Below are 13,295 nucleotides of genomic sequence, written 5' to 3' on the forward strand. Positions count from 1 at the left end.
TGGAGGCCTTTTAAAGTGAAGATAAAAAGTCAGACTTCCTCCCAGAGCAATAGGAAACCATTGATGAGTTGCCCCTAGGGAGGACATGTCAAGTACATTTTATATACAGAAAATAGACAGATGGAACTAAATTGGAATAGTTATAAGGCTGTTTCAGGGGTCTGGGCAAGCCATGATGGTGTCATGAGTAGCAGCAGTGAGAATGGAGAATAGAGAGTGGAGATGGAAGAGATCATCAGGAAGTTGGAGCTTCAGGGCTTGGTACATCCTGGTTTCTGGCTTGGGAAACTACCTAGATGGTGCTGCTACTTATCAAGACAGGGAAACCCAGAGGAGTTGACCACAGATGTGGGTGTAGTGCAGGGAGAAAACATAATTAGCACATGAAAAGTGAACATGAAGAGATAAACAGAGGTGATTCGGAGAGGTGAAACAGATTTTTCAGGATTAACCAAGATAAGGTTAGAACCAGGAGGCCAGTTTGGGAAGTTAGGCTGGGCTGAAAATCATTTGACATTAATTTCTAGGTGTAGGAGCAAGAAGTCGGGCACTGATGAGCAGAACATGTTGCTGACCTGTCTCATTGAGGGAGGCCCATAGATACCTGCTAGGATGAAGGCTGAAAGTTACTAAGCATTGGGTTTGGAGATTCAAATATTTAAGCTATTGTTACACTTTTTGTTTTGTCTGACCTATAGGGTTCTTCTTGGAGAATAAATCCAAAGATTACTGTTTAATTCAAGTACTGGGACAGAGAGAAATAATTCTAGTTACATTGCATATGATTCTTCTAGTTTTTGGTTAGGAACCAAGCTACATGAAAGACAACTTGTACAGGAAAGGGATGGGAATCAAATTTTTGTTCCTAACATTCGTATAAAACCTTGTAGTTTTCAAAGCACTTTTATATGCATGAGCTAATTTGATCTTCAAAAAAACCTCGTGAGTTAGTAGGACAGATAGCAGCAGCCCGTCTTGCAGCTGAAGCTCAGAGATGCTATGGCTTGCCCATCATCTTGGATCTATCTGGGAATTGATTGTAAGACTTCCAGTTTCTAGTCTGGTGTGACTTTTACTGCACCACAACGGCGCAGCCAGCGTATTCAACCACAACTCTCACTGTGGCAGACTAGTTCCTCTACATGTCACACCAGGAATGATCCATTACTGATGAGACGAAGGGCCAGGGTCTTTCTTTCCTTTTCGTAGCTTTCAAGATGTTATCAAACTTCTAAAGGCTTTGTACAGCCATGTGGCTAAGGCTGAGATGCGAGAGCCTCTCACTTGGGAAGCACGACTATTTGTTAGGTGTCTTAGGTCATGTTATTTGAGGCAGTGGGCCCTTGAGATCCAAGAGACTGGGTTGAAAATTTTATCACAAGAAGCTGGGTGAGATGTTTTCCTTTTCCTTTCTCTTTCTTTCTTTCTCTTTCTTTCTTTCTTTCTTTCTTTCTTTCTTTCTTTCTTTCTTTCTTTCTTTCTTTCTTTCTTTCTTTCTTCCTTCCTTCCTTCCTTCCTTCCTTCCTTCCTTCCTTCCTTCCTTCCTTCCTTCCTTCCTTCCTTCCTTCCTTTCTTCCTTTCTTCCTTTCTTCCTTTCTTCCTTCCTTCCTTCCTTCCTTCCTTCCTTCCTTCCTTCCTTCCTTCCTTCCTTCCTTCCTTTCTTCCTTTCTTTTTTGGAGGCTGTGTCTTTGAATTGTTTTCTGATCTCTTGAATCTCACTTCTCTAAGTGCCTTCTAGAAGTATTTGTATTTTGAGTTCTCGGATGTCACTTCTCTAGGTGTCTTCTAGAAGTATTTGTATTTTGAGTTCTCGGATGTCACTTCTCTAGGTGTCTTCTAGAAGTATTTGTTTTCTGATGTCACTTCTCTAGGTGTCTCACTTCTCTAGGTGTCTTCTAGAAGTATTTGTTTTCTGATCTCACTTCTCTAGGTGTCTTCTAGAAGTATTGATGCATGGTTGTGATATTTCCAATTCTAGGGTATAGGTTACAGAAGTTAGAAAAAGGTAGAGTTAAGTATTCACTAGTTTTAAAAAAATCAGATGGCTGTTTGCTCTTGCACTCTGAATTCTGAGTTTATTTAGTGACTAAAGTAGGAATAATAATTTAGTAAGTCTGAGTCTCCAGAATTGGGATAATTTTATTTATACTTTTGGCATAATATAGCACTCCACAGTGGGAACTCTCTAATATTTCTTGACTGTAGGTTTATTTCCACCTAAAGATCACTTTGGGTAATTAGAGAACCTTCAGAGTGGGATATTTCATAACATTTCCAGGTATTCTAGTACAGTCTACTGATTGCTCAGAAAACAAGCTCATTTATGTATAATACAAACATGCAATGATGATAATGGTGTTGGGGGATGAGGAAGGCATTGTTTATAGCATGGCATCTCACCCACCCTGTATAACCAAAGCTTGCATTTATTTAGTTTAATTAGTGAATTGTCATCTCAAATACCCATTGCCAATCAAATATCAGTAATTGAATTTGACTTTTCTATTATCATTGTCAAAAAATTTTCAAAATGATACATTTTGAAATGTAATGACATTTGGTTGTGGTAAAAATTTTATTTTTGTTCCAGGTTGACTTTTCAGTATAGTTTTTTTTGTGCAAAAACATTAATTATAATGTTTTATGAAATGTGGAGTTTTAAAAATTAATCAGTAACATTCATATAGAACACATACCTATATGATGGAACAAAATCAGCATTTTTTTTTTTTGGTGGCTAAATGGCATAATGCATTGTTACAAGGTTCTTTCCCTCTCATGAAAACATTTTGGCTAATGACAAAATGAAAATATTTCTTTAGATCCTACAACACATCAAATCTGATGGAAGATCTGAAGGTTTTGTATAGAACGGCTGGTCAGCAAGGCAAAGGAATCACTTTTATTTTCACAGACAATGAGATTAAAGATGAATCATTTTTGGAATATATGAACAATGTTTTATCATCAGGTGAGGTAGGAATTCATTCATTCTTTATGTGTTTTATCCCTTCAGATTTCCTCCAACTTAGAGCTCTACATATTTTCTTCCGTTAATGGCATGAAAAGTGCTATTGGGAATGGGTATTAAGTCATCAGTATGAAGGATGGGTTTTTCTATTGGGTTTTTGAAGAATAAAACTCTACATCAAAATTTGGAGCTAGGCATTTAAAACATCAGTGAATGTTCCAAGTAACAAATGAAAAAAACAGAAGGGCAAAGTTAGAAAGAAAGCTAATTAGATTTTTGGCATGTCCGTTTACTCCCTCCCAGAGCTACAACTTTGCAGTTAATAGTAGAATCATTTGTTTATTTTAAAACGTGGTGTATTTCACCTTGAAAACTTTCAGTTAATTTTCGTTAGGTGAGTTCGAGAACACAAACGGAGAAAAGACATTCTATGTATTAAGCTCTACATTTTGATCTCTTTTCCTGTGTGTGTACTGAATTTGCATGCTTGTACTTTTTTTTAAGGTCTCTAATCTATTTGCGCGAGATGAAACTGATGAAATTAATAGCAACCTGGTGTCAGTCATGAAAAAAGAATTCCCCAAGTGCCCTCCTACCAATGAGAACCTGCACGACTACTTCATGAGTCGGGTCCGACAGAACCTTCATATTGTACTCTGCTTCTCGCCAGTGGGGGAGAAGTTTCGAAACAGAGCTTTGAAGTTCCCTGCCTTAATTTCAGGATGCACAATTGACTGGTTCAGCCGATGGCCCAAAGATGCTTTAGTTGCTGGTTAGTATGGAAATGTGTATGCCAGGCTTCTGGTTTATAGTGTTTACTTATTTATTTACATTCTCTGCTGTTTGCTCTCTCTCTGCTGAGTTGAGTAACTCATTCTGTCCAATATTTGAGAATTTCTGTTATAAGATGATGCTCTTTCTTGTTTGGTAGCTAATTTTTCTCAGAGTGTGGTTTTTAGAGAATGAGGTATTCAGTTTGTATCCCATTGGGTTAGTGTTCAAGGATTCTAGTTTTTTCAGGGATGCTTGAAGTCTCTGCCTCAGTTGGATCTCCAGGCTGGCTCCAGGATGTCACAGCAAGGCACAGAGGTTTAATTTCATGGACAGCATTTGTGTTCTTTTTAAGTAGGTTTGTTAGCCCAAGAGTAGTTAAAGCCAAGTATCTCTTGGCTATTTCCTTCTCAAGGCTGCAGTGCTGAGAATCAAAGAGGAAAACATTGTCCAGCAATTATCTGCTGGTTTCTGTCCTTGACAAAAGATGTTAAGCAGCATGGTCTCTGACTGGACCCTTTGCTGCTTCTGCTTCTTTCTGATCTTCCATGCCATGGATCATTAGTGCTTCGTTACTTTGCAAATGAAATTGGAACATAAAAATAGTAGAGGAGAGGTTAGAGAGCATACATTTAGCTTTTTGCTTTTTGTTTTGTTTTGTTTTTTTTTTTTTTTTTTTGAAAGCTTTTGGTGAGAAATTGTCTGTTGATATTTTAAAAGATGCACATACCCAGGTCTCATCCCTATTACATCAGAACATCAGGAGGACCCTGATTCAGGACAGTAGTTTTCAAACTTTTAAAAATGTTTTATGCAGAAGAACCTTATTTCCCAGTAATACCTTACAAGTAGTCCTGGTAGATAACACAGTGAAAAGTGGATGGGGGTTGTGGGAGGAAGTGTTCTGGAGCCTCATCCTCTTATTCCCCACTTCTGCTGCCCTCACCATTTCCTCTACAGCTCTGTGGTACCCCGTCTGAGAATGACTGATTAACCAAGAGATGCCCTTTAGAGAAGGAAAAACTGAAGAGCGTGAAGTTGAGGGTTGCCATAGGTGGAAAAGTTAGTAGGATCAGTACTGAGACTGAAACCTAGGTTATCTGTCTGTCTGTCTGTCTGTCTGTCTATCTATCTATCTATCTATCTGTCTGTCTGTCTGTCTGTCTATCTCTATTATGTATCTAAATATCTATCTGTTAATATCTATCTATCCATCCATTATCTATCCATCTATTATCTGTCTATTATCTATCCATCCATCCATCCATCCATCCATCTATCCATCATCTATTTATTGATCATCTATCAATTACCTATTTTTAAAACAAATTCTTATCTACTGGGGAAGTTTTATTCTCAGTGCATCACTATTGACAATAGTGGTTTTCCAATCTGTGGCTTTTAAACACAGACTATTTTGACATGTTTGTGAAATAAATGTGCAGCACAGTTCTGTCTTTGGTCTTGTAAAGTTTGAGAAAAGACCAGTGATTTAAAATTTAAAGTCCCCAAATACCTAGGAATCCAACTTACAAAGGATGTAAAGGACCTCTTCAAGGAGAACTACAAACCACTGCTCAGTGAAATAAAAGAGGACACAAACAAATGGAAGAACATACCATGCTCATGGATAGGAAGAATCAATATCATGAAAATGGCCATACTGCCCAAGGTAATTTATAGATTCAATGCCATCCCCATCAAGCTACCAATGAGTTTCTTCACAGAATTGGAAAAAACTGCTTTAAAGTTCATATGGAACCGAAAAAGAGCCCGCATCTCCAAGACAATCCTAAGTCAAAAGAACAAAGCTGGAGGCATCACGCTACCTGACTTCAAACTATACTACAAGGCTACAGTAACCAAAACAGCATGGTACTGGTACCAAAACAGAGATATAGACCAATGGAACAGAACAGAGTCCTCAGAAATAATACCACACATCTACAGCCATTTGATCTTTGACAAACCTGAGAGAAACAAGAAATGGGGAAAGGATTCCCTATTTAATAAATGGTGCTGGGAAAATTGGCTAGCCATAAGTAGAAAGCTGAAACTGGATCCTTTCCTTACTCCTTATACGAAAATTAATTCAAGATGGATTAGAGACTTCCTTACTCCTTATACGAAAATTAATTCAAGATGGATTAGGTCTAAATGTTAGACCTAATACCATAAAAATCCTAGAGGAAAACCTAGGTAGTACCATTCAGGACATAGGCATGGGCAAAGACTTCATGTCTAAAACACCAAAAGCAACGGCAGCAAAAGCCAAAATTGACAAATGGGATCTCATTAAACTAAAGAGCTTCTGCACAGCAAAAGAAACTACCATCAGAGTGAACAGGCAACCTACAGAATGGGAGAAAATTTTTGCAATCTACTCATCAGACAAAGGGCTAATATCCAGAACCTACAAAGAACTCAAACAAATTTACAAGAAAAAAACAAACAACCCCATCCAAAAGTGGGCAAAGGATATGAACAGACATTTCTCAAAAGAAGACATTCATACAGCCAACAGACACATGAAAAAATGCTCATCATCACTGGCCATCAGAGAAATGCAAATCAAAACCACAATGAGATACCATCTCACACCAGTTAGAATGGCGATCATTAAAAAGTCAGGAAACAACAGGTGCTGGAGAGGATGTGGAGAAATAGGAACACTTTTACACTGTTGGTGGGATTGTAAACGAGTTCAACCATTATGGAAAACAGTATGGCGATTCCTCAAGGATCTAGAACTAGATGTACCATATGACCCAGCCATCCCATTACTGGGTATATACCCAAAGGATTATAAATTATGCTGCTATAAAGACACATGCTCACGTATGTTTATTGCAGCACTATTCACAATAGCAAAGACTTGGAATCAACCCAAATGTCCATCAGTGACAGATTGGATTAAGAAAATGTGGCACATATACACCATGGAATACTATGCAGCCATAAAAAAGGATGAGTTTGTGTCCTTTGTAGGGACTTGGATGCAGCTGGAATCCATCATTCTTAGCAAACTATCACAAGAACAGAAAACCAAACACCGCATGTTCTCACTCATAGGTGGGAACTGAACAATGAGATCACTCAGACTCAGGAAGGGGAACATCACACACCGGGGCCTATCATGGGGAGGGGGGAGAGGGGAGGGATTGCATTGGGAGTTATGCCTGATGTAAATGATGAGTTGATGGGTGCAGCACACCAACATGGCACAAGTATACATATGTAACAAACCTGCACGTTATGCACATGTACCCTACAACTTAACTTAAAGTATGATAATAATAAATAAATTAAAAAAAAAAAAGATGTAAAAGCAGAAAAAAAAATAAAAATAAAAATAAAAATAAAATTTAAAGTCCCATAAAAATTTAAATATAACTGGAGGTAAGATTTTAAAACTCAAGTAGGATATATATGCAGAGCACAGATCAAGAGTATTTCAGAGCTGTGTTAAAGTTTATTATGAAATACAGTCATCAGTATGCAAGTACTTCATAAAATGCTCTTTAAGGTATTATCTCTAACAATAAAAATAACAATTTCAGGTGACAGATACTGTAATATGCCATAATTGAGATGATTTAAATATGAAGCTCTTTTTGTTAAGTTCCTATTTCAGTCATCTCTTCTTTTGTAGACAAAGGTCTTATTGATCCCTCCTTTGTGAATTTCTCATTGTCCCATTCTTTTAAATCTTATCACACCAACCCAAACCAAGATTACACGGAGGGCAGAGAAACTTTCCTTTCTTTATCCTCAGTCACTAGCAAATATCCTGACCTTGATGCATGAATCTATTTGTTCGTTTATTCAGAATCTATTTGTTCGTTTATTCAGAATGTACATATTGAGCTTCATGATGTTATTGGACAGACTCAAGACAAGACAGACTTGTCAACAGATGCAAGACAGACTCAATTCTGTACTCCAGAGTCTCTCCCCAGGAAAGCTCATCCACAGCCTCCTTTATAATATGTGCTATCAATTTTTTCTCCAGTCTAGTCTGTCTCCTGGCTTGAAATCTGTGTAGTCAGCTGCCTGCCTGGTCCATTCTTATGGATGCTTCACAAATTCTTAACCTCAAAATGTCTGAAACTCAAAATGTCTCCCCCTTTCAGGAAGGGCCATTATCACTCATCAAACTAGGCAACCTGAGACCCTTTGTTGTCAACACCTCCCCTTTCCCCAGCTCTCAAGTCTTACCCATCACCAAGTCATCTCCCTTTCTCTGACATCCTAGGCCAAGCTATCATTGCTGCTCACCTGGAAAACCCAAATAGCTTTCTAATGATCTCTTCACCTCTTTCACCTGTCCCTCATCCATCTCACATTGCAGACAGAAAAATGGTAAAAACACAGATACAGATGCATTTGTTTCTGCTTAAAACCTTCCATGTCTTCTTGTTGTTCCTAGGAAAAAGCACAACCTTTAGCATGACCTTCAAGGTGGGAAGAGCTGACCCTACCTACCTCCCCAGCCTCTCCTGAGGTCCCTTTTCCTTCCTGCTCTGTTTTCCTGGATCCTTGAATATGCTTTTTTAAAATTTATTTTATTTTATTTTATTTTTTTTTGGCGGTTATTTTCCATGCAATGCTGTCCTCCTCCCATTTCTCCCCACCCACTCCTGCTTTGTCTGGATAATGCCGGCTCAGCTAAATGTCATCTCTTCAGGAGAATCTTCCTTTGCTTCCCTCCGTTTCCCCACTAAGCCAGGTCCCCTGTTATCCATTCCATAGCACTCTGTGCTTTTTCTTCTTGGGATTAACCACAGTGTGTAATTTGTGTACCTAGTTGTGTTATTTATTTGATTAATGTGTACTAGACTAAAAACTAAATTAATGTCTGACTAGACTAAAAACTCCCATGAGGTCAAGAACTACACATCCTTTGTTCACAATTTCAGCAGCTACAGGTGTTTGATACTTATGATGTTGAACGAATGGATCAGACTGTGTAGAAATTCATCATCTTTCCATAATATGGCCTTGATCACTTGCAGTCTTTCTCTAGTTCAACTTTGGATATACCTCTTTGCCCTCTGAACATGGTTTAGTCATCCTTTTCTTTTCACACAAGTCCCTCTACCAAGAATATTCTTCTCCATCTTTTTTATTTATGCAAGCTCCAAGGCTTAATCAAGATACATCACATCCTTCAACCTTCCTCTGTTCTCTTGGGAATATTTGAAATTTTCCCATTTTCTTGGACCTTCTGTATCTATAACATTGATGCTTTACATAATTTACCTGCACATTTAAAATTTTTAAACCTTTTGATAACCAGTAATTTTTGTGGTTATAGCTCCAATTTAGTCTATTTACAGCCTGCATACTACATAAATATTTGATACTATGCTAGTCATAGTAATGGATAAAATAATTAAAAGACGTAAGACACGGTTTCTTTCTTCAAAAAATAGAAAATCTTGTTGGGAAAATCAACGTTTCCACACCCAACAGTAACCTGCGTAATGTTATTCTGAAAGAATAGCATCTGTGAGGATTAGAAGTACTTATACGCTTAGGGATTTCAGTGTTATTTATTCTTTTTAGAAAATTAGCAACAAGGTTTCTAGAAAGACTATTATTTTCGTTGCCTTAAGGATATTGATTCTGAATTAAATTATTATCTCCAGCTGCATCTAGAAAGAAATATATCATTCGTTTGTGTTAGCATTTCATTTGGATCATAAGAAATATTTCCAATAAATAAAAGTATTATGTTATTAATACTTTTAATAATAAATTAGAAAAGTTTTTCTAATTTAAAGAAGCCCCTAGGGCTGATACTGGATTTCGTAGTAATTTTAATAACTTTTAAATACCTTTGGAAAAAAAGTGAGTTTTTTGTATGTATGAATTTAAATGGACTGAATCTGTTGACGAATCATTTAAAGAAAAATATGCTTTACTTTATGTTGTAAAATGCCAGGAGGTAGCTCCAAAACTGGCATTGCTGCCTTGGTGATGGGATATTGAAGATGACAGAGGGTTTTCTGGCCCCTTGACTGAATCTCAGCAGGCACGGGTCACTCTAAGAGGGAGTGTTCCGTTTCTCTCTGTAACCTTTCCTGCACCAGAGAGCCTGGGTCTGTGGAAAAATATGCTTAGAATCCATCCTGATTTTATTCTCTTTGTCTTTTTGGAGAGATAAAAAGACAATTTGCTGCGTAAAGAATAAGGTCACCATTATTGATACTGTCTGTTCACATAAGAAGGAAGAAAATCATTACGTGATAAATACAAAGAAGTTTTCAGAAAGTGGGCACTTCCCCGAGAATATCCCATAATGCCAAGTAAAGCATTTGGCATCATGCTTGGCACATGGTAGATACCGCAGCCATTGCGGTTAACACCTACACAAAATGTGTCGTAAGTGTGAATTGTTCTAGGATTCCAGTGCCCAGACTTGAACTTCTTAGAGTTTAAACAGTTCTTGGTACTGGTTGGCTAAATGAGAAAATGTGACTTTTGATTATCTTAATTATTGCCTTTCAGTGTATGGTAAACTGTTTTTGTAACCAAGCTGATGAATTTTCTCTATTATTTACATAAATATGAATACAGCCCCCCAATAACAACCTTAAGAACTTTAGTAATTGAGTACTGATGGTGATAAATACTATTTTTATGTCTTTGCCCTTTTAAGCCTTGCTTACTTGATTCATTTTTCTCCCATTTTATTGATCATATTTCTCTTTACAATACTTACATACATAGGCTGTTTCTTCTGAGATACATAGAAATGGTTGTGATAATTTTAACTGCATTATGTGTGACTCTTACAAATTCCCTGGGGTTGAGACCAGGTTTCACGTTCCTCTTTCATTCCATGGCACCCATTTCTGTGGTGGCTCTGCAACAGGCATTCGGTGTACGTGGTGATTGATGAGCCTATTCCCATAGCAGGGAAGTCTGTCTTAGAATTGGTCCCCCATTTGGCACTGTGGGGAAGGTAAAGGTCTCCAACAGGAGATTTTTTTTACCCAAACATTCTTAAAGAATACTGTAAATGAGAAGTGACCACAAATGACCAGCTGCCACATTTAAGAACAAGATGACTCCGGCATAAAACAATTTAGTGATGAGCGTTTCCACATGCCAAATGCAGTCAGAGCCAGGGGGGAACTAAGGGTATGACAGGTTCTGAGTGACAAAATAAATGGCATTGTTAAATATGAGTACCAGGTGGGCACTGATTTCTGAGTTATTTGCACCATTTGTCCTGATGTAAGCCATAAAACAGGTGGCTGCTGACCAGAACCTGCAGCTGTGTATAAGAGATGCCTCTGCACAAGCACCAGACAACAAAGAGTGATGAGAGGTTTAAAGTTTTTTTATACTTTTATATATGAAACAGAAAATAAAATTGTTGATGTTATAGGCCTGGGGCCAAAAATGCTGACATAGATCGACCTAGCTGGGGCTACAAAAATGGTTTGCATTCCTAAGAAATGTCTAAGTATTAGAAGTAAACAGTTAAGTTTTCAAAGGGTAACTTACATGCATATTTCACACACTGTCATCTTTATGCTCTCTAGTGTCTGAGCACTTCCTTGCTTCCTATGATATTGACTGCAGTTGGGAAATCAAGAAGGAGGTGGTCCAATGCATGGGCTCCTTCCAGGATGGGGTGGCCGAGAAATGTGCTGATTATTTCCAGAGATTCCGACGTTCTACCCATGTGACGCCCAAATCATACCTCTCCTTTATTCAGGGCTATAAGCTCATATATGGAGAAAAGCATATGGAGGTACAGACCCTGGCCAACAGGTAAGTGCGATGTTCATATACAAAGCTATATTAAAGCCGTGGCTCTCGACCAGGGACAGATTTGCCCTGGTGGATATTTTGCAATGACCAGAGACATTTTTGTGTGTCACAACTGAGGCGGCAGGGCAGGGGAGGGGTACTGCTGGCATATGTGGGTAGAGGCTTAGGGATGCTGCTAAACTTCCTGCAGTTCTTTTCTGTCACAACAAAGAAGTATCCAGTCCCAAATGTCTGTGGTGCTGAGGTTGGGAAACCTTCCTCTAGAGCCTGTTGACCATTCCTTGCCCAGTAGGATAAACTATTGCCAGGTTTTTATGTGGCCCACTGCTTTCTATAATATTGAGTGACATCAGGATAGAAGTAATAGACCTGGAAGGGAGTTGCGAATGCAGACATCCCCTCTTCCCTCTTCTCACCCTTCTCTTCCCATCCCTTCTGAGTGACTGAGTGGGAAAAGCCAGGTTGATGCATATGTTCACTGCCTAAGGAGCATCCCTGCTTCCCTGAAGTTTCTTCCAAATGTCACTGCTCTGCCCTCTGCTTTTCTGAACAATCAGATCATCTTCCTGAGCATGGCTAGAATGAGCCAGGGTAAGGAATCCCTGGGTGGGTGGTTACACGAAATGACTCTGAGAGTTCCCATCTTTAAGGTCACATTATTTCAGGTTCAGGCAGGCAGCTAGTTCCTTCCTACAGCTGTTTTGATGGCTTTAAATTTGTTTCTTAAGCCCACATCATTCTTCTTTTAATTTCTTTAGTCTCTTTTGAAAAAACAGGCATTATTTTCCTTCTTCCATGACAGGGCTTCAAGCATTTGAAGTCTATCGTCATTTAGCCTAATGTCATTAAGTATGTTTCCTGCATGATACAGATTCTAGCCTCATGGTTCCTAATTTCATGATGCGTGTTCTAGCAGGTTCACTGTTCTTGCACGAGGTCTGTAAAGAACATACGTATTATCCGTCTAGAGTCAAGCCTGGACCTGTATCCTTTTTGCTAAGCCCTCTTGGGTTTGCTACTTGCATACACGCAATCTTCAGATATAACCATTACTACTCACTAGTGGACCAGTACTTGAAAATTGCATCCGAGTCCTACACATTTTAACATTGTTTGCTTGGATTTTCAATCCCAGAATGAATACTGGATTGGAAAAGCTCAAAGAAGCTTCAGAGTCTGTTGCAGCCTTGAGTAAAGAACTGGAAGTGAAAGAAAAGGAGCTACAAGTGGCCAACAATAAAGCCGACACGGTGGGTGGGCATTTACATATGTGCCACATTCCTTTTGAATTCCAAGTTCACAAGTGTTAATGGTCTATGCATATTCAGTGGCTTTAACTATCAAATTATACATTACTTTCCATTGGAATAAAATACTCTTAATCTTATGTATAAAAAACTGGGTGAGTGGACAAAATCAACAAATCAAGGCAAAAATGTGCATTTTCAGCTGGATGTTTAATACTTTTTGACGAAGTATTGTTTGCTTTGTATGGAATTAGGTCTTAAAAGAAGTGACAATGAAAGCACAGGCTGCTGAAAAGGTCAGGGCTGAGGTACAGAAGGTGAAGGACAGGGCCCAGGCCATTGTGGACAGCATCTCTAAAGACAAAGCCATTGCTGAAGAAAAACTGGAAGCAGCAAAACCAGCTTTGGAAGAGGCAGAAGCTGCATTGCAGGTACATCTATGTGATATAACAGATGTCAACTTTAGGGCCTAAGAGGCAGACTAAGGCTAAAAAGATTAATAACAGCAAGGAAATGCT

The 13,295-nt window shown here is 38.5% G+C and overlaps 1 protein-coding gene across 1 annotated transcript in view; it reads left to right on the forward strand.

Annotated features, from left to right (window-relative positions):
• The window catches only part of LOC105492325 (dynein axonemal heavy chain 5), a 257,015-nt gene that overhangs the window by 166,797 nt on the left and 76,923 nt on the right, over positions 1–13,295 (forward strand). The window contains exons 54-58 of the mRNA XM_011759339.3: positions 2,823–2,976; positions 3,476–3,743; positions 11,299–11,530; positions 12,666–12,780; positions 13,032–13,208. Of these exons, the coding sequence (XP_011757641.2) occupies positions 2,823–2,976; positions 3,476–3,743; positions 11,299–11,530; positions 12,666–12,780; positions 13,032–13,208 (946 nt within the window). The remainder of the gene's footprint in view (positions 1–2,822; positions 2,977–3,475; positions 3,744–11,298; positions 11,531–12,665; positions 12,781–13,031; positions 13,209–13,295) is intronic.

This window comes from Macaca nemestrina, chromosome 6 (assembly GCF_043159975.1).
Source record: "Macaca nemestrina isolate mMacNem1 chromosome 6, mMacNem.hap1, whole genome shotgun sequence".
NCBI lineage: Eukaryota > Metazoa > Chordata > Mammalia > Primates > Cercopithecidae > Macaca > Macaca nemestrina.